A 26653-nucleotide genomic window follows, 5' to 3' on the forward strand; every position below is an offset into this window, starting at 1 on the left:
CCCAGACTTGGACAAGTATAATGGGAGATACTTCTAGAAACTGCCCTGGTTAGGAAAAAATACAGCAGTAAAAATGAACATTGTACCAAGGTTTAATGTTTTGTTCCAAATTATTCCAATAAGAATTGAAGATAAGACAGTAGATGACTGGTAGAGACAAACCACTAATTGTATATGGTCTGATAAAAGACCCTGGGCAATGTTTAAGATTTTACAGTACTTGAATGAACAAGATAGACTGGCTGTACCAAACTTTAAATTGTACTACCAAGCCTGTTGCTTAATTTGGCTAACAGATTGGATTATAACACTTGTGGTTGGATTGTTTCTGTGGTAGGAGCAGGACTTCCACATGGTTTATTTAAAAGAGACAGTTCTCTAAATAATAAGCTAAGCAATGTATAAAAGGAACAGGAGCTGATGGAAAATAAGATTGGCTTTTTAGTTTTAGCAACTTCTGCTTGCATGAACTGATGAAAGCATAGGCAGATCTGCTTCTAAGTGGCTTAGAGAAGTAGCAAGGTTTAGAAAGACAGAGTGTTGATTGTTATTTGGCTTCCACTTACCATATGTATTAACCTACTCTCCCACTACCATCATCATCATCACATTTATTACAGCCCTAAGGCCAGACACAATAAAACTATACAATAGTAACAATTTTACATTAATACATACGTACATACATATATATATAAATAAACAAAAGCAATTAATATACTACAATCCAAAATTAATTAATAATGAAGATACTAAAATGAATTGAAATAAAATACTATGTTAAGAAATTCAAAATCTAAGTGATGGTAATTGGTCCCATTACCAATTCTAAAGAAAGATTCAGCCATCAAAACAGCTGTATGTTTTGTATGTGGAATAAGTCAGGATAGTATCTTACCCTTTGCACCAGGGATTAAATATTTTGGTCCACTTCTGGTTGAAAGCAAAGAAAAGTACAATTCTCATGCACTCTAAGCCTTACACATGAGAACAGATCTGCACCATCCACCATTCTAGATTCTCTTATTTCCACACTCACAGTGAAAAGCATTTTTTCCCAGCAAGTGGGGATACTAGTAGAAGTGGAGATACTAGTAGAAAGAAAGTAGAAAGAGTTACCCGGTGGTAAATTCATCATGCTTGGATTTCAGAAAAGATTTGGGGCTCATAAAGGGGCTGTAACTGGGAGAATAAGCGTTCTGATTCTTTTCATCAAAAAAAATTGTTGATAATACTAGTTTGTACCATTTAAAACAAGGTTCTCTTAACAACAAATACTGTCTCCAAATGTTCAAATCCTTGACCAAGTTCGAAAGCCAGAAAGATTTTGGGCAAGATTTATAAATTAGTATTTTCCCCATGCATAGAGAGCCTTTTATCGGTCATTCCGTCTCCTCCTAGACTTACATGTAAAATACAGTAAGAATAATGTAAATGACTTCTTTCCCACAACCAAAGCCTTATACTAGGACTACATAATTTAATTCTTTGAAACTGTGGGCTACTATATTTTTAGTATAAAATAGTATAAAAGAACTTCGAAGTAATGTTTTTTTAAAGAAGACCAACCTGAGGGAGAATTTAGAGCAGAAATAGTATTTAACCTTTCCCCTTTCTAAGTTTGTTCTATGTAAGAGTACAATACTATTTTAGTGTGCTTTTGAACCATCTGTATGTATGGTATAGAGAAGGGGGTGGTGGAGAAAAGAAATAGCAGGCAGGGAACAAGAAAAACCTGTCCAAAAGCCCAGATCCAAACTATTAATTTTTTATCCTATTTAAAGCTCTTTTTGTTTAAAATAAACTGTTGAAGCATTTGTATATAAACAGTAGATTATTTTCCCCCTAAGAAAAAGAGTTGTTGGTACTTCCACCTGTTTCCAGCAGCCTTCTAATTTTCACTCTCCATAGAAAAAGAAATTAAGACCATATGGAGAATTATGCCACTTTAGAGTATGAGATTAGGACAGGGCTCAGCAAACTTTTTCTGTAAAGGTCTAGATTTCGCCCCTCCTCCATCTTCACAGGTGCATCTGGCAAGTCTGCAGTCCAAGGGGTCTGGCAGCCATTGGACAGTGCCAACCACCAGCAAGGAGGCCACTGAGAGGCCACTGCCATCACCCAGGATGCCCCAGCTCTTGGCCCCATCCCTTGCCCTGGAGCTCAGCTAAAGCTTGGGCATAGTGATCAACTGCTCACCCACCCACCCATTCTTAGTTCACAGGCCATACAAAAACATGGGCCAGATTTGGCCTTCAGCCCGTAGTTGGCTGACCCCTTGGACTAGGACAAAGATGAGCTGGACTCTTTTCTGTGTTTTGTCAACTTTCTGATCCCAACAGAAAGGGTAGATGTTTCAAACAACTCTTATGACTTTGTTCTCCAAGGAATCAGTAAAACAAAAAGTATTGCAATCTCATAAAAGGGAGAAGTGCGTTTGTCTTAATTTATGGCTTTGTGGTAGAATCTGAAACTGATTCAGTAACTTTTTTTATATGTTAACAGAATTCTTTCTTGCTATTTTCTTTTTTCTATCTCCTAATATTAAGAACTTCAGCCAGAAGCTCCAATCTAAACAGGCAGCTTTGACTGCAGTGACTGAAAAAGTGAGCAAATTGACGGAAGGGCAGGAGTCACCAGAGCACAAGGAAATAGGACGCTTGAGCAACTATTGGCTGGACCTTTGCCTTCAAACTAGCAATGTGCTCTTACATAGAGAAGAAGATCTTCAGAGGACCACAGAATATCATGATTGCCTAAATGCAGTAGAAGTGTTTTTGGAAAACTTTACGCAGGAATGGGACCACTTGGCAAGGTAACGACAGTGTCCTTGACTGGTTTTTAACAGATAAAATCCAGACAATCTACAGCTGTGCTTTGATATCTGATCAGCGTTTAGAATTGTTGGGAATTCAGATTATTTTTCTACTTAACTCAGTACTGCCTCTTCTATCTGAGAGCAGCATGTTCTTGTTACATGTTTTTGCTTTACATCTTTTGCACTGGGACTATCACTAGATTGTACAGTCTCTACACATATGCATCCCCTGTGCTCCTCTTTCAGATCAGTGATGTGAAAGGTGGAGTAAGACCAACTTAAGCAATCCATGGGTTTTCCCTGGGACACTTAAAGTTCTATCCAACAGGTCTTCAGCCAAAAGGAAACCATACCAACATAACATTTGCTGCCCCAATTGCCAATCTTTATTCTGCCACAGAAAAGATGCCACCAAATGCTAATGTCCTTATGTTCTGTGTGCAAGTCAAATCAAGGAAAGGTGTGGGTGGATTCCCATGGTTTGGTTTCCCTAGCATCCTCCCACGTGTCACTAGCTGTCAGGAAAACACCCTGCAATCACTCACCTTAATTGGGATGGGGCTGGCAAGGTCACTTTTGACCATCTGTCAAACTCATGACTCCAGACTTTGTACAAGCTCCTTGCAGTTGATTCCTAGAGCTGGGAAACATAGCAGGAGAAGGGGATCTGTCAGCCTTGTGAGGTAGTCCAGACAAGAAGCACACCGAGGAGTACTAACTCTATCTTTATTGTAAGGTTACATTAGCAGAATCTTGCAAGTCTCACAGTACATCTCCCCCCTGCCCCCGCCTAGCCTTTACAGTCTAAGAAACTAGGGAGGGTCCCTTCTGAGATGTTTGCCATGCCCCCATTCCTTCTGCAGGCTCAGCTGCCTCTTATCTGACCATTGCCTAGTCTGCAGCACTGCTTCCCCTCATCCAAGGTTATTTCCATATACCATTACAGGAGTTGAGTCTTTACCCACCATGTCTCCAATCCTATGAATCACCTAATCCATGAGATTGAAGATCTGGGGGCATTGAAGGAGCTGGCTATAATCCTTCTTCTGCCTCCTCTTCCAGACTGGGGACCAGCTACCAGGACTGGAAGAGGGACAAGAGAAGTCAGGGAGCTAACTCTAGATCTGCAATCCCACAAACTGATCATTGTGATCAGAGAATTTGTGGTAAAAAGATGCCTTTTCCTGCTTCAACTGCCTGCTTTCCCAGCCTAAGACATACCATGTAGCCCCCCAGCTCCTGTTAGTTTCTTTCTGGCTACTTTTAAGCATGGGTTTAGTGCTCCACTGCAAGAGCATTAAACATGTGTTCAAACTCTTTTTGAACACAAGTTTAATGTTCTTTCTATGTTTAAAAGTAGCTTAACAGGCAACAAGTAAAGTGTTGGTTAGTGCAGCAAGATATCTCCTGCTCACATCACTGCACAACTTCCCCTTCTCCCCTGTCAATTGTCGTTAGGGTATTTTAAATACAGGATTTAGCACTTTTGGGAAAGTGCAGCCTAGTAGGTGATGGGTAGAGGAAGGATTGTGCAGTGCAGCAGGAATCTCCCCTTTGTTTCACCACACACTTCTCCAGAAGCCATTAGCTGTTAAACATGTGTTTTAGCAGTTTTCTGAAAGAGTGGTAAACCCATGTTCAAAAACGGAATGAATAACAACAGATAGGCATAATTGGGCTGGGGGCAGGAGGGGTTATGCAATGAAGTGGCAGGGCTGTCTTTTTTCCCCTCATTTCATCATGCAGCCCATCATAACCCCTGGTGAGTTTTTGTTGGTTTGATCTAGCCCTTCTAGCTGGCAATCATCGGGCAAATATTGGGGAAGAGATCTGGATTGTTCCACTGACCAAAACCAGAATGACCCAATGTGCCTTGGTTGATTGGGGTTGGGATGAAGGCAACAGCATAAGGATGCAGGGGGGAAAAAAACAAAGAATTTCCGGAACATCTTCATGCTGCAGTTAGGGACAAATAGGGAAAGGGCCTATTTATATACATCTGTTGCTTACGTGCACAACGTGGGTTACTTCATTCACTTCTATTGTGTCTTTGCTATAGTACCAGCATCTTAAGAATAACAACAGTAATGGCACAGAGTTCAGATGCAGGAGTTAGCAGCATTTTGTTTGCTTTATGAATTAGTGGTAATACTGTACTTGTGCAGTTGGTACAAGCAAACAACACAAATAAAAATGATTTTAAAGGACTTTGTGTAGGAATGGCTGAGTTCCTGCATCCCCTAGTTCTCTTGTTACTTATTCCATTTTTCAAAAGATTTGCAGTCTTCTGGAATCTGAGAGAGTTCAAATGCCCACAAATGCCACAGTTCATCTACACCCTCCTTTAACAATCTCCAGCGTTCCTTCTATTTCTCCCATGAGCCTCCAACTTATTTACAAACTTTCTATACTCAAACTGTATTTGAAAATACTCTTTACAGTATTTGTTGTACTGTTTCAGATGAGTAGAGGCAAGAAGAGAAAAAAAATAGATTCTCCTTCTAACAATAGCTGAGCTGCTGAGTGTAGAGGCTCATTGGAATGAATTTCATTAATGAACTAATTTGTTTCCTCCTTTTCCAATTCCACGGTAAAGACTTGGCAGTGGAATGGTGAAGTGATATTTGAGTTTAATGTCATGAACTCTGAGTAATGTGAGCAGGTTCATGTTGTAAATCAAAACAAAATTATAGATTTACATAGTAGTTTGCAGTAAGAATGTAGAGTTTCCCACTTGGATTTTTTATTTATATTTATTATTTTAGTTTGGTAGATGCTGATTTGGTAATTTTAGGTGCTGAGGTTTTAACAGAGTATTTTATTGTAAACCACCCAGAGTCCCCCTCTTTGGGAGAAGATGGGCGGTAATAGAAATTTGAATAATAAATAAATAAATAAAGTATACATGATGAAAAAGTTGCTAATAATCATGGAAAAGATTTCTCTAAAATTTGCTTTGTAACAGAAATGTTGACTACTGTACTGTTGTATGTTTATTTCTTTAACAGATCAGATGCTGAGAGTACAGTTACACATCTTGAGGCTTTGAAAAAGTTGTCAGTGGCTCTGCAGGATAGAAGGCTTGCTCTTGAAAACTTAAAGAAACAGAGGCAAAAAATGACAGAACATCTAAATTTGGATGATAGAGAACTAGTAAAAGAACAGTCAGGATACTTTGAACAGTGCTGGATCCAACTAGAGGACCAGGTCAAGAGAAAAATACAACTGTCTGTCACCACATTACAAGAGCTGAGTGATGTGCAAGTTAAACTTCAAGAATTAATGGAGTGGGCAGAAGAGCAGCAGCCTAGCATCTCTGAAGCTCTTCAACACAGCCCACCTCCTGAGCTGGCTCAAAATTTTCTCATGGATCATCTCACCCTTTGTAGTGAAGTAGAAGCCAAGCAGCTTATTTTGAAAACACTAATAAAGGATGCTGATCGAGTGAAAACTAATTTAGGGCTTAATGAAAGACAAATACTCCATAAAAGTCTATCAGATGCCCAAAATCATGTGGATTTCCTTAGTGATCTGGTTTGGCAGAGGAGAAAGCACCTAAATAAGACATTATCTGAAAGGACTCAGTTCTTCCTAGCAGCCCTTCAGGCAATGAATCAAATTAAACAATATGAGAAAAAGGTAATTTTCCATGAACATATCTGTCTGTTACCAGAAGATGTGAGCAAACAGATCAGGTCTTGTAAGAATATGCAAGCCAGCCTTAAGGCCTACCAGAGTGAAATCTCTGGACTGTGGTCTCAGGGGAGGAATCTTATGAAGGAAACAACAGAACAAGAGAAGAGTGAAGTGTTAGATAAACTACAAGAGTTGCAGAACATGTATGATATTATTTTACAAAAATGTGGCCAGCGATTAATAGAACTGGAGAAACATATAGTTTCTAGAAAATACTTCAAAGAAGATTTGGATAAAGCATGCCACTGGTTAAAGCAATCTGATGTTGTTTCATTCCCAGAAATCAATTTAATGAATAGTAACTCAGAACTTTATTCTCAATTAGCAAAGTATCAGCAGATTCTTGAACAGTTTCCTGAATATGAAAACCTTTTGTTGATAGTTCAAAAAGATGGCCAGGAAATTTTACCATCACTTAATGAAATGGATCGTTCTTACCTTGAGGAAAAACTCAGTGCCTTGCCTCAACAATTTAATATGATCATTGCTTTGGCTAAAGATAAATTCTGTAAAGTCCAAGAAGCAATTATGGCCCGTAAAGAATATGCATCATTAATTGAATTGACAACAAAGGCACTGTCTGAACTGGAAGATCAGCTTGTAAATTTGCGTAAAACCCCCTCTACTCTTACAGCGAAAGAAGTTGTGTCTCTCCTGGAAGATTACAAAAATGTCCTAGCTGAAGTCATAAACCTTGGTGCTGCAGTCGATGAATTAAATCAGAAGAAGGAAGCTTTTCGAAGCACTGGGCAGCCATGGCTACCAGAAGAGATGATAATGCTCACTACACTGTATCACAAATTAAAAAGGCAGCTAGAACAGAAAGTTAACCAATTAGAAGACATGATGGTGGCTTATAAGGAACATGAAGAAATGTGTAAGCAGCTTGAGATGAAGCTAAACTCCATAAAAGAAAAAGAAGCAGAAGTGAATGAAGAAACACTTCCAGCTGAGGAAAAGCTGAAAATGTATCATTTCTTAGCTGGTAGTCTACAAGATTCTGGAATCATTTTGAAACACGTTGCTGAACATCTTGAAGTGCTTTCTTCCCAGCTTGACCCATCTGTTCATGAAGGAGCTGATCATCAAGTGCGAACTTGGCAGGAAATGCTGAAAATATTGCATGCTGCCATTGGGGATAAAGTGATGGAGTGTGAAGACAGGCTGGTAGAAAGCATAGATTTTCAAACCGAAATCTGTCGCTCCCTGGATTGGCTGAGACACATTAAAGCAGACCTGAATGAACCATTAAGCATGGATGTAAAACTGAATAGTATTCAAGAAGAAATCCGCAAAGTTCAGATCCAGCAGGAAGAAGTACAGTCTAGCCTAAGGGTAATGAGAGCACTAAGCAATAAAGAAAAGGAGAAATATATGAAAGCCAAAGAGCTGGTTCCTGTGGACTTGGAAAACAGCCTCACTGAGCTCTCCAAACTCAACAGTGAAGTCCAGGGAGCAATACAAAAGAGGCAGGTCAGTATGTCCTGCGTTCCCCTTTTTAAACCGTTAAAAATAACTATTGTTAATGATTTACCATAGTATAATCGATGTGGAATAACAAATCTACTTAGGCAGCATTTCCATGATGTATATACTCGGTGCCAGATCTTCATTATAGTCTAAAGCAATAAAGATAACATAAAGACTAAAAATGCATCAAATTGTTCCTCTAATTCTGCACCTTAAACATAGAAAACATAATTAGTATAAATGTTTTGAGTAAATCATTTGTTACACGTAGAAGACAGTTTTCTTTTCATCAAGTGGGGTCAATCACATCTCTACTATGTGAAATGTGACAACTTCAAAGATTGCACTTCTGAAAATTCTTGCCACAAGATTTTTGAATTACCAGATTCCTGAGATATTGCCTTCATATCTTCTTTTTATCCCTGTTTTCACTGTGGAATAAGTGTCAGTTCCAGGCAAATAGCCTGATCGTAAACTTGTTTCGTAAGATACATGCTCTAGGATCGAGCCTTCTTTTAGGACACCGTGAGTGGCTTTTAATTACTTAGAGGAGAAAAGGAAATCTGTTTGCATGGCAGTTTCTGCTCTGTGGTCTTGGACATCCATGGAATTATCCAGGACCTTATATACCTTTTGGAATGCTAATGGAATTTATTTATTAGATTAGACAGATAGCTAGTAAAGGTAAAGGTTTCCCTTGACGTAAAGTCCAGTCGAATCCGACTCTAGGGGGCGGTGCTCATCTCCGTTTCTAAGCCTTGGAGCCGGCGTTGTCATAGACACTTCCGGGTCATGTGGCCAGCATGACGACTCGGAACGCCGTTACCTTCCCGCCGAAGCGGTACCTATTGATCTACTCACATTTGCATGTTTTCGAACTGCTAGGTGAGCAGGAGCTGGGATTAACAACGGGAGCTCACCCCGCCACGCGTTTTCGAACCGCCGACCTTCCGATCGACAGCTCAGCGGTTTAACCCGCAGCGCCACCGCGTCCCTCAGACAGATAGCTACATGAGCAATTATATAAACATACCCATTCTGAAGTCCAGCACAATTTCCTGATGTGAGGTATTCTGGGATCATTTGTTGGTTGTAGGAGAATTCCAGTGTGTGTATCCTGCTGCATTACCCTGAATCTGAACATTAGAATTATTGTTACTATTATTCATATATATTGTTTTTATTGTTTTGTTTTGCTTTCAGGAAAATTTGACCAAATTATACAGTCTTTGCCAAAGATACTACCAGGTTACCCAAACTGCTAACAACTGGCTTGAAGATGCTCAGGGATTGCTACAGTTTGCACAAAATGGCCTTGATACAGAGAATTCAGGAGAAAACCTAAGAAACCATACAGAATTTTTTAGCACTGAAAAACAGTTCCAACTCCATTTGAAAGAAGTGAAGATGCTTGTGTCTGACATGGAGCCATTCATTCAAGCCCTAAGAAAAGAGGATCTAGAGCAGAATGTGAGGGCTTTAGAAGAGAAGTGCATGGAAATAGAACAAGAAGCACAATGTCAGAAAGAGTTATTACAAAGGTACCATTTCATTCTTTCTAATCCAGCCCTGTGCTTCTCAGTGCACACAAATGCAACATGTACAAACCCATCCTGATCGGACCTTCACACGCACGAGCACATGCATGCACACAAACACACACAGAAGCAACATATATGCACACACTGTGATTAGTCTCTGGGGAAAAAGTATGCACATACACAGACTCAACATACTATTTCATTAAAAAGAAGAAAATATCGAAACCTCCTATGGCCACTGCTGATAAAGGGATTAGAAAGAATTCCAAAATCCATGTTGTACATTCCTTTCCAACCTTGTTTATTCTGTGAAATGCTGTATTAAGTAAATGACCCAGTAAATAATTGTGATGGGTTGCTGTAAAAAATGATACAGTAGAATAGAAATAGGCAGTTCAGTTGGGAAAAGAGAGAATGACTCCATGAGCTCCTTTATAAAAACATTTATGGGAGATCTCTTACTATTTGCATCCCTTACTAGTTGCATCTAATATATCACATTTTTCTGATTATATTTGATTTTTCAAGGTGTGCTTCTCAGTGGCAGGAATACCAAATAGCAAGACAACATATTATTGACTTGATGAATGAGTCTGAAAAGAAATTATCTGAATTTTCTGTAGCTAAAACTTCTTCACAACTGGAAGCAGAGGAAAAATTAATATCACATAAGGTAAAGTTTTTAAAATCATTTTCTCCAATGAAATCACAAACTTTTGTCTACTGGGTTTGTGCTGTGAAAAATGCCTGTTCTCTAAGGGGTGATTCTAGCAAATAATAAGGTAACAAATGAACTCAGAACTGACCAAATTTATGAAATGATTTTATCATAGCATAAATTGCATTTTTCAATATCAGAGTCTTATTTTTAGGCAAGTGAAAGCATTTTAATACTGATTTTATTTTAAAATAAAATACGTTCTTTCACAATTGCAAAAAATTGTCTCATACCTGTTTATAGCCCAAATTATATAATATTTTTAAAACTATACAATGAAATTTCTATGATATACCTTAAACTGAATGGTTTGTAAGATGAGCATTGAATAATAATATTGCATTGGAATATGGATACACACAAACACACACACACACATCTGTATTGATCCATATATATCTACTCATCTATCTGTTCACATACATGTACAAAACAGTGGATGCTTCTGTGTAAAATAAAAATTATATCTTGTTAATATGAATTCTATATGAAAGTGTTACGCCTAATGGAAAGAGAAATTATAATACTAAAACTTGCAGCCAACTGAGTAATTTCTTTTGGTTCTGCTACAATGCATAATGTTTGCTTGAAGTTTTAGAGCTGTCTTGTGAAAGATAATTTCCTTTGCTTTTTCAGTCACTAGTCTCTACAGTAAACTCTTTTCATGAGACAATCACTTCACTAGAGGAAAAGGCATCTGTCCTGGAGAAAACAGGCAATGAAGCCAGCAAGGCAACCATAAGTCGCTCTATGACAACTGTTTGGCAGCGGTGGAGCAGACTCAGAAGCGTTGCCCAGGAGCAAGAAAGGATTTTGGAAGAATCAATGCAGAAATGGAATGTATTTAATGATAAGGTATAAGGATCAAGTTTATTCAATGTCTGTAAATATACTTTCTAGTCATTAATGCATTGCATTTATAATGTTAACATTCAAACTGTTTTATCCAGTGTTGGCTTCACCTCACAGCAGTCAACACACTGATTATCAACATTTTCCTGATACTTATTTTGTTTCTGGGCTCTTGGTTACTCTATGAAGCAGAAAGAGATGTAGTATAGAGGGATGCAGAAGGAAGGTGAGATTGGTACTCTGAATGGTTTTAACAGAAATACTTTCTACTATTGCAAAACATCCATTGTTTTAAATCTAAATGTTACATTGAAAGAATAGGAAACAAAGACAGAAATAATTCTTCATGTATTAAATAAGTAGTAAATACCCCTTAACAAGGTAGGACTTTCTGAACTAAAGAAACTTAACTTCAGAATATTCATCTCTTGAATCCTATGATCAGGCATGCCATTCAACATTTTTTTTGGTTGTTTATTCGTTCAGTCGCTTCTGACTCTTCATGGCTTCATGGATCAGCCCATGTTATTTAATAGTCTAGACCAGCCTTTCTCTACCTTTTTACCCTGGAGGAGCTCTTAAAATAATTTTCATGTCTTGAGGAACCCCTCAACACCTCCCCCACCAAAAGTTCACGATATAATTTGCTTCTAACCTACGTAATCCAGTTTTTATAACATTTACAACACTAGCAAAGTGGCAGGCTGGCAGCTGAGTCACAGCATGTAAAAAATGCCACCACTGCAAGTGCCAGCATTGTGTGGCACACAAAGTTCACAAAATGATTTTTTTCAATCACAATCCCTTGTGAAACCCCTAACAATCTCTCCCAGAACCCTAGAGTTCTGCAGAACCCCAGTTGAAAAAGACTTGTCTAGACAAACTAGAAGACATTGAGACATGTATTGAAATATTTAATGTCTAAGTACAGCATTGCCTGTAAGATTATTATTTTTTTTAAAAATGCTTTACTATAACCCAGCCTTCTAATCAACAAAGGTGCCCATGAAAGTAAGTAAAGGCTTTAATAGTAGGTACTATCAGTGCTCCATGCAATCTTCCTGCAACACTATAAGGCCGTTAATTTACCAAATGAGCATGTCAAAGGGCAAGCTACTAAGATCCCATCACATTCTAGCTTTGCCTTAGATTCCTTATTCTATCTTTAAGTTAGACTTATCCTCTCTGAAGAAAATTAGTGAAGATTTTGTAATCTCATGTGAATCCTAAAGGCATATTCACTGGGATCAAGATGGCTTGTTGGAGTAGATCTTGTGACAAATCCATAATGTGTGGATGTTGAATTTGAGAATGTTATAGATTATAATATCACATATTCATATATGTGTGTGTGTATAGTTATGACCATTTTAAAAAGTTAATAGATTGCTTTTTTTTAAAAAATGTTATCTTTAGATGCAAAAAGCAACAGAGACTCTTGATCAGCTGCAAGAACGCTTACCAGAGGGCTCAGTAGAAAAAGCTTCAAAGAATGAACTCCTGGATCTTCTAGATTACCACAGTAATTTCATTCTGGAGCTTGAACAGCAATTATCATCGCTGGGTCTCCTCAAGCAGCATTCTTTTAGCTTGCTCCAAGATATAGAAATAACATCTGGCTCCCAGGAACAAATGCCCATCATGCAAGAAATCAAAGCAATGCAAGACAGATGCCATAAGTAAGGAAACAGATTTTATATGGCTGTGTTCTCCTAACAGCAGAACAGACAGAATAGTGGAACACATAGCATTGATCTTGTCCTCTGTTCTGCAACTTCTAGCATATGCCCACAAATCTCTTCTAGAATTTTGACAAATTCTCCAAAGCAGATTTGGGAGGCAGGGTTGCGGGAGGGCAAAAGAAAAAAAAATTATTCTGAGTACATAATTGTGCTTGCATAACATTGGGTTTACTTCAGTGTGGAAATATGGTTATGGACCACAGCTGTATTTATCCACTATTGCTGAATGTGAGAGTTTAGACCAGGGGTATCTCTCAGTCTAATTCAGAATTCAAAAGCCCTATGCAAGTGATTACTTGAGCTTGTCCTTTGTTTGGCAACCTGCTGCTTGAAAGAGAGTGACAGGTGGGTATTACAAAGGGAGAGAGTTGGGGGAAAATACAATCAGTGACTCCACCCATTTTGATTTTACCTTCCCCTGTACTTACTTCAGGCCCATCCACCAACAATGAGTAATCTAAAATCAAGAGTAACTTTGATGGAAAAAGATGTAGCTCATTCCTGGTTAAACCTTAATAATATAATTTTGCCCATTAAATAACAGTAGCAGTAATAATAATTAGTTATTGTATTACAGCCCTAAAACAAAATTTCATCCCTGTTACATATTTTTCTATTTTGTAAATCACAAGTTGATTAATGTTCTCAGATGTTAGTTAAGATGAAATATATGATATATGAAATATGTATATGTATATGTATATAGTCTATGCTGATTGTAAAAAAGAAACTTTTTTAAAGCATGCAACAGAAGGTGAAAAGAAGTGAGAAAGTGGTTAAACAAGAACTAAAGGAACGTGAAGACGTAGAAAAAGAGATTAATAAAGTAAAAACTTGGATTCAGGAGGGCAGAGAATATTTATTAAATCCTACAATAGAAAGTGATACTCAACTTGAAAAACTTCAGGTATGTCAAACTTATATCAATTATTTAATACAGCTTCATGCTGTGAATATGTGAAAGTGATCTGTGTATATCTGCAGAATACTACAGTATGTTGCTGTACAAACTACAACACATGTGTTCACTTCAGCAGCACATATACTAAAATTGGAACTATGTCTTAGAACATACCTCAAAATTCATAATTCACCTAAAGAACTATTTTAATAATGGAGAGAACTGATAATATATGTCACAACATATTTGACACAACAACTTGAACTAACTTTGTTGTTGTTCTTCTATAACAATCATAAGATGCTCTAGTCTCCTATAGTGGCTGACCCAATGAGAAGCTACTGCTATGCCTAAATATCAGTGCAAAATCCATTCAGTGGTGTGTGAAAGGCTTAACACAAAGATTATATAGTGGTGTGAGCACAATGACAGCCAATAAAAGTACTTTGTAACTGTATTAAAATCTAGTCTCTCTGCCAGATTGAAAGTGAAACAACCCATATAGTATATTCCTTTTATGTCCTCTATATACTTTAGGCACTCCTGAATGAAGCCACTATTCACCGTCAAGCTGTTGAGAAAATGGCTGAACAGCAGCAGAATAAATACTTGGGACTTTATACCATTTTACCTTCTGAGCTTTCTCTTCAGTTAGCAGAAGCAGGCTTGGCACTAGTAAATATACATGAGCAGGTAAAAACTATTTAACACCTCAATTCCACAATAGGTTTAAATGCTAATATTCCATGAGAGTCACTGTGTTAAGCTGTAGCAGTAAATTAATGAATGCAAAAGTAACAAAATCACCTGCACCACATAAGCATCATCTAGTCCCCACTACCCCTCTAGGGCAGCTATAGATATGGTGGAGGTCCATGTTAATTTTCAGCAAAGCCCTCTCCCTCTGGTTTCACTCTGGCCATGTACAAGTGTCACAGCACAGCAGTAATTCCTTGAAACAGAAGACCATCTACACTTTTTGTATGTAATTTTAACTGTACCTCTCTGTAGTTTGCTTAGGCCCACCACCATCACTACATATACACCCAGTTGCACAGCCATGGATCAAATGAACAAGACAGCACAGCTGTAGACCAATCCCTTTTCCTATATCTGGAAATACCTATAAAAAAATCACTCATGTCTGTTAGAGCTAGTTTGGTGCAATGGTTAAGGCTAAAACACGGAAGCTATAGATTCAGATCAATTCTCAGCCACTGAAGCTTGCTGGAGGATCTTGGATGCTAGTTCAGCCTATCTCACAGGGGTAGTGTTGTTAGGAAATATTGGAGATAATTCTTCATAGAATTCTATATTCCATAGCATTTCTATGTCCATAAAAAATACTGCTTTGTGCCTTGCCTTGAGTTCCTGAAGGAAAGGCAATATAAATGTAATAAATTGTTTTTCTGGTAGAGTAGAAAAACAGACCATTAGTCTCTAAAGTATAACCACGCTCTTGTATTTATTACTATAACAAGGATATTTGAGTTCCTATCAATATGGTTCCCTAATGTAATTTTTCTGATTTAAGAAACATGATCACATATATCTTTAATAAATGTACTGTAAAGCAGCATGTTTTTACTTCCTTTTTTAACTTGATGTTTTTTTTCCCCTTTTGGCAGATTCACGCCAAAGAAAAAGAAGCTCAGCAGAACAAAACATTAAATCAAGAATTTAACCACAGGATTCAAGAGGTAGCCAAAGAGCTCAATTCAATTCAACTGAAACTGAAAGAGAAGACAAATGATATAACACAAGCTAAAAGAGATCAAAAGGTAAAATATTTTGTATAAAACCCAATTTTCCTTATTTAAGAATTCAATAGACTCAAAGCTTTCTTTCATAAGATTAGAACATGACTTTTTCTATGAAATCTGACTGAAATATTGAGTGTACTTTTATCAATTAAAAAGTAGGGAGACAGCAGTCTTCAGCATCCCAGTGTCAAAAAGCTACAATTTTCTGAGGTAGTCTAGTATGAAATAGTTGTATGTATGTATGTATGTATGTATATATATATATATATACACACACACACACACATACACACACACACACATACATACACACACACATACATATACACACACAAACACATACATACACACACACATATACATACACACACATACATATACATACACACACACATACATACACACAAACACACATACATGTATATATACTTAAATTGGAACTATGTCTTAGAACATACCTCAAAATTCGTAATTCACCTAAAGAACTATTTTAATAATCAGTTTTGATAATGATGGATTAATATGTAATAGTAGATGCCTCATCACCTGTTGGAGCAGCAGAATGTGTGAAGTAGTACAGGTAGTCTTTGGTTAACAATGGTAATTGGGACCAGGAACTCCATTGCTAAGTGACGCAGTTGTAAAGCGTGACATCATGTGAATGCATTGACTTATGATGGCAGTTCCAGCAGCTGTCATTAGGCGAATCCTGTGTAGTCATTAGGCACAACATCACATGATCGCCATTTGCGACCTCCTACCAGCTTCCCCATTGACTTTGCTTGTTGGAAGCTGGCAGTGAAAGTCACAAATGGCAATCATGTGACCATGGATGCTGCAAAGTTGTAATTGTGAGTCAGTTGCCAAGTGTCCTTGCATTCTTGAAAGCCATACATGGACTGCAGGTGGCAATAGTACATCATATTTATCCCTTTGCCATGTGTGATTTTTTTTAAACACTGAGCTACTTGACAAAATAGAGGTCATGAAAAAATGTAAAGGTAGCATTAATTCTGAAAAGAAATAGCTCTTTACAAGTTTTCTTATAACTAAAACATTTTTCTCTACTACAGTTCCTGGATGAAGAACTGGACAGCTGTAACATAAAGCTTCTGGAACTTGATGCAGCTGTCCAGAGCTTTGCAGAGCAAAACCCTCAGCTAGTTAAACAGCTGGCTGGCAAAATTAATAAACTAACAGCATTCCACAAACAGACAACTAGGGAAGCAGAATACAGGGCATCAAAGATAAATCAGGTATGGCATTGTATTGGTCTGGTGTGTTCTCAAGTTTCTCATTAAGAATATGTTCTGTTAGGTACAGAAAGGTATAGGCCTTCAGTTCCTTAAATCATACACCATGCTGTTGTTACAGAGTTCAGCTTCCTAGTCCCTACTTTTATTTTCTTTCTTCTTTTTTAAAAAAGCAGTCCTTAACTGTGGCCACTATATCTGAGATATCAGAAATTATTATTATTATTATTATCATTCTCATTCTCATTCTCATTCTCATTATTTCCTTTCCAGTAGCTGAAATTGAGATCTTGAGCCCCCATGTGGTCCCTCAACAAGAATAACAGAATCAGAATACAAAGCACATTATAAAAAGACAGAAATTACGGAAATGCGATTAGTTTGAAGCTCTTACTTATTTAATAGATTTATATATTACCTTTTCTATAGGAGCTCATGGCTATCTCTTATATGTATTATAGAATCCCTTTTCTTGAAATAAAGTTGCATTTACTTCATTTATTAAAACTGTAAATTTCTTTTGATCTCTTTTCCCCCACAAAGTTGTCTTAGCCAGAAAATGCATATTCTTGCTATTTCATAATACTGAATAAAAGCCTGTTTCCTGTAAGCTTTAATTAGTTATATTGTTGACTATGAATTAAAGTTACAATTAATTAATAAGATGTAGTGCATGTTAGATCTACTGAGTGAGCAATATGCTACTTTATTACACTTAGTTAAAGAACAGTAATTACATAATATAATATAAAAACACACTTGGGTAAAAAGTACTTTCTTTTTTCAGCAGAAGGAAAACAACTGCCATAGCTATTTATGTGGAAAGCAAAATAAGTAAGGATATATACACATTCTTGAATGCATTCACACAAGAATATGTCCCCCCACAAATGTTGAGGTTTTGTATATACCAGATGTGAATGCTTGAAGTATAATTGGGTAAAACACATGGATAACATGCATATGTTCAATGCATTAATTTTAATGTAAGTGGTCTAGTAGAATAATAATATTCTACCTGAGAAATATAAATGTTAAAGAACTTGAAGAACTGAGTGAGTGACCACACTAAGACAGACATAAGTCCTGTATACAGTGGTGTTTCAAATTTTCTTGTTTTATTGCAGGCTGTTTCTCATTTAGATGAATATAATGAAATGCTAGAATTCATAGTAAAATGGATTGAAAAAGCTAAGATTTTATTACATGGTAACATAATGTGGAATTCTGCTACTCTACTTCGCAATCAGTTTATGTCTCATCAGGTAATAACAACACCCTCCCTCCTTTTTTTAATAATAGCAGTAAGCACAAGAACTGCTGCATCAGAGATACTGTAAGCAGAAACTTTAATACCTTTACTCTACCTTTTAATGAAAATAAGATTTGTTTTGTTTTGGCACTGACGTATCAGTGAGGTTTCTGTCCTAACTTAGGTGTTCTTGTAGAATGGTTTGGCTTTCTTGAGTTACAAACCATTGAAATGGATTTGTTTATGCCTTGGAAATATCTGCCTGCCTGCCTGTCTGTCTGTCTGTCTGCCTGTCTGTCTATCTATTCATCAAATTTATATGGCTGCCCATCTCACAAAAAGTTAATCTGGGTGGCATATAATAAAAACTATAAAACAGTAATATATAAAATTCAATTATTATCCAGAAAAAATTAAAAATCATGATTAAAGGCTAAGAGAGGGCAGCAGATGTAAAAAACAATGGAGCCACCTCAGTACTTTGCTGGTCCCCTGGGGCCCCCAAGGGTTTTGAGGGACTTCTGGAAAGTCAACAGGGATGGAGCCTGCCTCACTTTGTAGGGGAGGATGTTCCATAAGGTGGGTGCCATGGCAGAAAAGCCCTGCCTCCTGGGTCCCGCCAAGTGTAGCTCCCTAGCAGATGGGACCCGTAGCATACCTCTTCTGCTGGATCTGATGGGACAGGTAGGTGTAACTGGGGAGAGTAAGTAACCCGTCTCCATGCCGGAAGGGCTTTAAAGGTTAAAACCAGCACCTTGAATTGGACCTGGAAGCAAACCGGCAACCAATGCAACTCTCAGAGCAGAGCATTCTAGAGGCACACATAACTGTCCATGCTGTTGCATTTTGCACCAGCTGAAGTTTCTGGATACTCTATAAGGGCATCCCCTTGTGGAGCATTGTGAAAGGTAAAGGTCCCCTGTGTAAGCACCAAATGACCCTTTGGGGGGGATGCCGCTTTCGCGACGTTTCCTTGGCAGACTATAGTGGGGTGGCTTGCCATTGCCTTCCCCAGTTGTCACCTTCCTCAGCAAGTTGGGCACTCATTTTATCAACCTCAGAAGGATGGAAGGCTGAGTTGATCTGAGCCAGCTACCCGAGAATCCGGCTTCCATTGGGATCAGACCTGGGTCATGGGGAGAGTTTTTGGTTGCAATACTGCCGCCTACCACTCTGCACCACACGAGGCTCATATGTGGAGCATTACAGTAGTCCAATCAGGAGGTGGCTAGGGCATGAGTGACCGTGAGCAGAGCCTCCTGATCTAGGAACAGGCGCAACTGGCACACAACACGAAGCTGTGCAGAGGCCCTCCTAACCACGACCTCCACTTGCTCTTCGAGCAGGAGTTGTGAGGAGGACCCCCACATTGTGCACTGTCTGTCTGGGCCAGTGCAACCCCATATACTGGATAGATCTTGGAAATTTTTTCCAAGATCTATCTAGTATACTTTAATAAAGCACACAAGGCCTGGCCACCTCCCAAATCATATGGACAAGCCATTCTTAACATCGTTTCTCTTCTGAAGACTGGATGATTGGGCTCCTTCTACATAATGATCAGCCTAGGAGAATTGAGATGCCTCATACTTCCTTGTTCATGGACTGCAAGTAACCTATTTACAACAGTTTAACAGGGCTATTGAGTACCTGCATAGACACATGAAGAGCCACTGAGAAGCTTTGCCTGAGAGAAGGCTCATCACACACTGGAAACTCCAAGCTGCTCATTTTCTTAGATGAATCTGCCTGGAGTGCAGGCCTAACAAAATTCCCCTTAGCATCTTTTCAGGTGATGAAGCGATTCTAGATAAGTGTACCAAGATGCGATTTACAGGTGACATAAACAAAGGGATTGTACAATCTCATTTCTCTAGTAGAAGCTTCTACAGTATAAGATTAGCAGGAATTAAAGGTGTAATTCTTAAATATAATTGATATTTCAGCAAAGTTATAGCTGCTATTTTGTATTTTTATTCTGTGACTGATTTCAAAACAAAAATTGCAATAATTCTGAGCCTAAACATTCGTTCAGTTACAGCTGGAAAAGTTAAACATCTTCTATTTTCTGTAATTTAGGCCATGTTTGAAGAGGCTGGTGAGATTCGTGGGGATCTTGAAACTATGAATGAAAAGACAGAATACTTGTCAAGTGTGTATTTCACTGAAGGGATGTCTCAGCAGGTGTCAGAGCTTCGCCGACAGACTGAGGATTTACAGCAGGCTATCAAACAGCGGCTACAAAATATTCAGGATGCAGCCAAAGTATGTGGAAAGCACTTCATATGTACCTGATCTGTGGGAGCTGTATGTTATTAAAGCACCATCCTAATATAGTTTATTTTAATGTAGCTGTTCATTTTACTTGTTTAAATTTATTCTACTGAATTTTTATTGCAATTAACAGTACAGTACAGTACAGTACAGCACAGGTTTGTTTTTAAGTTGGTAAGTACCTTAAGGTGGAACTTAAATTGAATAAATCAGTCTTCCATAACTTCGTGCAAAGATGTGTCTTGATGCTGTAACTCCTAGAGTTCATCCTCATGTTCTGGTTACCATTATCTGAAAATGTTTCACTAACCATTTTAAAGAACATATTCTTATGTCTCATCCCCAACCAACTGCATTTGTTTGAATTTAGCTGGTCCAGTTTAGAAGTCCTGTTCTTCCTCTTGTGCTAACATGTCTTGCCATATGAATGATGCTTCCTTGACAATATTGGGGATGATGGAGTGAGGGAGTGGGCCTATCAAATCCTACTGGCCTCCTTAAGCTGGTATGGACATCCTCTACTCCAGTCAATTAGATTGCCTTCCATGACCATTTTGGCTTGGGTTAAAGGAAAGACCAGATACTAGCTTCCACAGAGGCAACTAAGAGGAGGGAAAAAGCAACTTCAGAAGAGAACTTTTAAATCAGTGAGGAACCCCTTTGAGCTTGGTTTACCCCTACATAGCCATGCATAGGATTGTATAGTCTATATGGGAAGGAGAGTTTGCCTGCTGATGTTGCAATCCTGGAGCCCAGGGCATGTTTCTAGGCCTGAAGTTTGTCCTCCAGGGAATTCAAAGGAACTGACTCGTGAAGAAATACTTAATTAGATGTCAGCCCTGGTAAAAGAAAGAAGGAAGGTTGAGGTGATAGAGAGGGGAGGTCTGACTCTTTGCCCCCACAAACTGACACCCAGACAAAATGTTAAGGTTAGGGTTAATGCAAATTGCAAACATAGAAGTAGTGCTGCTTCAGGATAGCATTATTCTAGAATAAAACTATTCTGAACTAATACCAAACTTGTATCCAAAAGATGAATGCACCCCCACAAAAGTCACAGAATGAGAGCATGTTTGACAGATGGCTAAATCGATCAATTTAGCCAACTGCAAGAATTTGCCTCCACCCTAGCTCTAACCCAACTTCAGGTTAAGGAAAGCAGTCGGTGGGGAGATGTTTGTAGGAAGACAGATAAAATAAGGGAAATACTCCAATCACTTTCCTTAGCTTATATTAAAACTGTAAGGATAGCACCACTCCCTGTCCTCATTCATGAAATCATGTTTCCTGGTTTTGTTTGAAACTCATGTTTTATGCACATTTTATTTTTATAGGATATGAAGAAATTTGAAACAGAGGTGAAGGCTCTTCATACAGCTTTAGAGCAAGCTCAAGCCATTCTAACATCTCCAGAGATTGGCCGTTTGAGTCTAAAAGAACAACTTTCTCACCGACAGGTAGACTGATCATACCATGGAGATAGTACAGTATTTGCAGAAGGACAGTTCTGAAGTATTAATTCTTGGGTTAGTTTGAGCCTGGGAGCCTTCCTTCAGTTTTTAGGCTAAGTGCTAATAATAAGAGTGGTCTTGATATTGAATAGTTGAGTTAACCCACCTAGTTGTCCTCTTCCAGTTGGGTGCTGGGAAAGGTAAGAGATGGGAATGTTAGGTTCAGCACTGGTCTTTGTGGAATTTGTCATATCCACAAGTGGTCTTTACCTTATTTCACAGTGGTTTTGTATGGTACTGTAAGAGGTATGTATTTCAGAATACAGGTAGTTCTCGTTTAGCAACTACAATTGGGACAGGCAACTCAGTTGTTAAGCGAAGCAGTCGCTAAGTGAAATACAAGTTTACGATTTTGCTTCAGCTTTCTTTTGCTTTACAGACCTTCAAAGGTCATAAATGCAGGCATTGGTTGCAGAGTTACTGTTTCATCACCATCATAACTGCGAGCGGTCACTGAGGCAGTCGCTAAGTGAGGACTACCTGTATGACAGCATTGGTCTTGTGTTAAACTAACATCACTAACAAAATAGATACAGATATTAAAAGCTAACTTCCAACTGCCTTAAACCTGTGATCACCTGCCTTAAACCTGTTTATTAGGTCTACTATCTCATTCATTATTGCTCTAAAATATTCCACTGTAAAATTCATTTTGAACATTTAAGACCTAGTCTTTATATTTAAGACCTAGTAATTATATTTATTTTAGCTCATTTTAGCAAAACCTACAGTATATAGTAGCATTGCTGATGTATGCTCATTGTTTCTAGCATTTGCTTTTGGAAATGGAATTATTGAAGCCAAAGGTTCATGCAGTACAAGCCTGTCAGAGCGCTTTACGGATCCCCGAAGAAGTTCTGACTACTCTACCAATATGTCACACAGCTCTTAGGCTGCAGGAGGATGCCAGTCATCTACAGCACACAGCTATCCAGCAGTGCAATATAATGCAGGCAAGTATATGCTAAAATAAGAATCAAGCTAATAAATTGCTGCAGTAAACTTTCCATTGAAATAATTTTCAAAAGGAAAGTTTTCCCTTTCCTTTTCTTGCTTTAGGGATTTTCTTGGCAACTTATAAATATGTGTTTTGAATTGTTGTATTTGTTTAGAGAGAGAGAGTACACACACATATATACACAAAAATATACTTATAAATCAATATGTATCAGAAGTTATATTAGCTATTACATATATCACCCTGCCTGCTTGCTTAGATCATCTGCTGAAGTTTTTCTACAAAAGCATTATTTGGGGAGAAAAGACATTTTTCACTGAAGGTACACCAACTTTGGAATATTCCCGATATTGCACCCTTGTTGCAATAATTTTTGAAGCCTTAGCTTGGTTTTACCAGGCTGTGATATTCTTGTATTAATTACTGTGGTAGAAATATTGTTTCCATTCACTATTCAATAAATCAAAATTGGATGAAAGATGATATATTCTTTTAAATAATCAGATAAATATTCAAAAGGGAGTCTACATTATGACCAATAGTTAAAAATACTTGGCAGGGAAATCTGTTTTATCAGTTTCAATCTCTAGGTGTATAGTGTTTTGTTGTTGTTGTTGTTGTTATTAATCATATTATCAAGCCATAAAGTTCTAGGAATTATTTCTTAGTTTTACTAATTCACTGATCTCCAGGCAACTTATATCACTATATATAATAACTCTTATATTTAAAACATGTAAAATATCATATTTAAAAGAAGCTAAATTTGTATCTTGAATTGTGCCAGTATATTGTATGTGCCTCCTAATTCATGGGATGTGGGGAAAGAAATATTTATTTATCTATTTATTTCAATTTATATAGCCACCCATCTCAGACCAGTGACTCTGGGCGGCTGACAGTAATAAAAGCATTCAGACAATACAAACAATACAAAAAATTAATATAAATATAAATACAGCTGAGAGATCTTAAAAACCAGTGGTGTTAGCACAACCATGAAACAGGGCCCTTTGCACTCTCAGGGCCCCAGGCCCAGGCATAAAGCCAGGTCTTCAAGGCCTTCTGAAAAGCAAAAAGGGTCGGGGCCATCCTAATCTCAGGAGGAGGGATGTTCCAGAGGGCAGGTGCTACAACAGAAAAGGCACATCTCTTGGTCCCCGTCAGCTGACATTCCTTGGCTGACGAGACCTGGAGCATGCCCATCCTGCCGGACTGGATTGGATGGGTAGAAACAACTGAGAAAAGATGGTCTCTAAGGTAACCCGGCCCCAAGCCATGAAGGGCTTTAAAAGTGACAACCAGCACCTTGAATTGCACCCGGAAACACACTGGCAACCAATGCAGCTCCTGAAGCAGTGGTGTTACGTGTGCCGAGTAACCAGCTGAAGCTTCCGAATGCTCTTCAATGGCAGCCCCATGTAGCACTCTCTGGGGCAGTGCCACCCCATCCAGGACCAAAGATGGAAAAACTTTGGTACTGGGGGGCCCAAAGACCCAAAGCCACTCAGTCTTGCTTGGATTGAGCCGAAGCCCATTGCACCCACCCGGGGCCCTACAGCCTCCAGACACTGAGATAAGACATCCACGGCATCACTCAGACAGCCCAGGGAAGAGATATAAAGCTGGGTATCATCAGCATACTGATGATACCTCACCCCAAACCATTGGATCACCTCACCCAGGAGCCTCATGTAGATGTAAAGAGGGGTGAGAGAACTGAGCCCTGTGGCACCCCACACAGTAGGGGCCATGGACTGGACTTCTCCCCTCCTGCCAACACTGACTGGAACTGACCCTGGAGGAAGGAGGAGAACCAGCACAACACAGTGCCACCCACCCCAACTCCTGAAGCCGGTCCAGAAGGATACCATGATCAATGGTATTGAAGGCCACCAAGAGGTCAAGAAGAGCAAGTATGGAAGCACTTCCCCCATCCCACTCCTGCCAGAGGTCATCCAAGAGCATGATCAATGTCCTCTCAGTCCCATATCCCAGCCTGAATCCTGACTGAAAGAGGTCCATATAATCCACTTCATCCAGAGCCCTTTGAAGCTGCCAAACAACCACTTTCTCAACAACCTTCCCAGAAGGGAGAGGTTGGAGACTGGATGGAAACTATCCAGATTAGTTGGGTCGAGCAATGGCCCCTTGAGGAGGGGGTGCACCATTGCCTCCTTAAGAGCTGGCAGGACCACCCCCTCCCTCAAAGAGGAATTAACTACCTCCTAGACTCAATCACATGTCCTCTCCCAGGCAGCCTTGACCAGCCAGGAGGGGCACGGATCTAACAGGAGTGGCTGAACTAACAGCTACGAGAACCCTGTCCACTTCCTCAAGTTCAATGGACTCGAACTCCTCCCAGATAACCATGCAAGACTCAGACCCCATAGCCCCCACTGGCCTTGCATCAAGGCTGAAATTCAGCACGGAGGGCATGTGAGCAACTTTACCTGCCAGATGTTCAACAAATTCTTCACAATGGCCCTGAAGGTAGAGCCCCAAATTACTCCCTCCAAGGAGGGTCTGGGTCACCCAAAATGGCTACTGGGCAGCTATCTGCAGATGCAATAAGAACGGAGAAATAAATAAGTAAAAATGTGCTGACTTGCATAGAACAGTGTGAGCATGCTTGAGGTAAATGGAAAATTTGGTTGTACTTGTGGAGTATTGGCCCAAACATGCCCAAATTTATTAGTACTATCCCTACTGTTAGCAGGCTCTCTGTGTCTCTGTGCCACAGGTATGACTAATGCTGGAAAACTAGTCAACACTATGTCTTACTCCATCTTACTAAAAAGTGCTACAGTATTTGAAAACTTTGATTCACCAAAACCATGGGCAATGGAGGTCAGTATCTGTGGGTCCATCTTGTGATAACCATGGCATATGGAATATTGCAACTAGGAACATAAGAGGAGTAATTGGTAAAGACCATTATTTAATGAATGAAACAAATAAAAGTGTTGAGTGTGAAATTGAGAAAACGGAAGGTAAAGAGATCTGAATGAAGATGATCCAGTGTAATGAAATGGGAGTAGGAAAGTCAAGCTGTAGGTTTAACAACGAATTAAAGAGCTAAAATGTATGTGAAAAAGTATGAATTGGTGTCATCCAGTTCGTTATGAACATGTTTGAAAGTAGGAATGCACAGGTTAATGATAGTTATATGTTAAACTCCGGTGTATGGTGATAATGGATGAATCAGACATAGATTTGTTGTGAACATTTTGTGTCTTTCTGAACAAATATGTATATTCCACTATGTGACAAGAATGGTTGGGTGGGAAGGAGATGAGAGCATAGCAAAAAGAAACAAAAATTTTATGATTGGGCCATTTAGACCCAAAAATGAATGGGTAATGGACACCAGCTGGCTAGTCATACAGATTTGTTAAAAGTTTAGACTGTCCACACAAGTATTCAAGATACAGAATTTCTCTCTTCCTTTACATCTGGTCAGTTTTTAAGGTTGGAAGGGATGCACAAACTCTTAAACTGGTGTTCTGGTGGGAGCCTGAGAGAATTAGAGGTTAAAGGGTCTTAATGTGGAAAAAAATGTGGAACCAACCATTATTTAGTAGTGTCAAGAGCTGATCATGGGGAAAAATAGACATTTTAGAAAAGGAAAGAAATGAAAGAAACCAGAGTGAAAGTAAGACAGCTGCAAGAAAAGACAATATGAGTCCTCTCTGAAAAAAGCATTAGGAGATGAACTACTCTCCCAATAGAATGAATAAAAAGTAGATAAAAAGAAAGAGGATTAGGAAGCTGTTTGGAAGAGAATGAAAAGAATTCCATGGCACAGTGTACCAAAAAGTTGAGAGAAAGATACTGTATAATGTTTATTGAGAGAAAAATATAGTTGCAAAATATAGTCAAAGAGAGGAAAGAACAGTTAAGA

At 38.7% G+C, this 26653-nt stretch overlaps 1 protein-coding gene across 1 annotated transcript in view; it reads left to right on the forward strand.

Moving 5' to 3' along the window:
• SYNE1 (spectrin repeat containing nuclear envelope protein 1) overlaps positions 1-26653 on the forward strand; it is a 313009-nt gene that overhangs the window by 160333 nt on the left and 126023 nt on the right. Inside the window, exons 75-88 of the mRNA XM_063293716.1 lie at positions 2550-2815; positions 5827-7987; positions 9188-9525; positions 10054-10198; positions 10880-11098; positions 12512-12774; positions 13579-13744; positions 14276-14431; positions 15367-15519; positions 16575-16757; positions 17882-18019; positions 20086-20271; positions 21615-21737; positions 22562-22748. Of these exons, the coding sequence (XP_063149786.1) occupies positions 2550-2815; positions 5827-7987; positions 9188-9525; positions 10054-10198; positions 10880-11098; positions 12512-12774; positions 13579-13744; positions 14276-14431; positions 15367-15519; positions 16575-16757; positions 17882-18019; positions 20086-20271; positions 21615-21737; positions 22562-22748 (4684 nt within the window). The remainder of the gene's footprint in view (positions 1-2549; positions 2816-5826; positions 7988-9187; positions 9526-10053; positions 10199-10879; positions 11099-12511; positions 12775-13578; positions 13745-14275; positions 14432-15366; positions 15520-16574; positions 16758-17881; positions 18020-20085; positions 20272-21614; positions 21738-22561; positions 22749-26653) is intronic.

Source organism: Candoia aspera, chromosome 1, assembly GCF_035149785.1.
Source record: "Candoia aspera isolate rCanAsp1 chromosome 1, rCanAsp1.hap2, whole genome shotgun sequence".
Lineage (NCBI taxonomy): Eukaryota > Metazoa > Chordata > Lepidosauria > Squamata > Boidae > Candoia > Candoia aspera.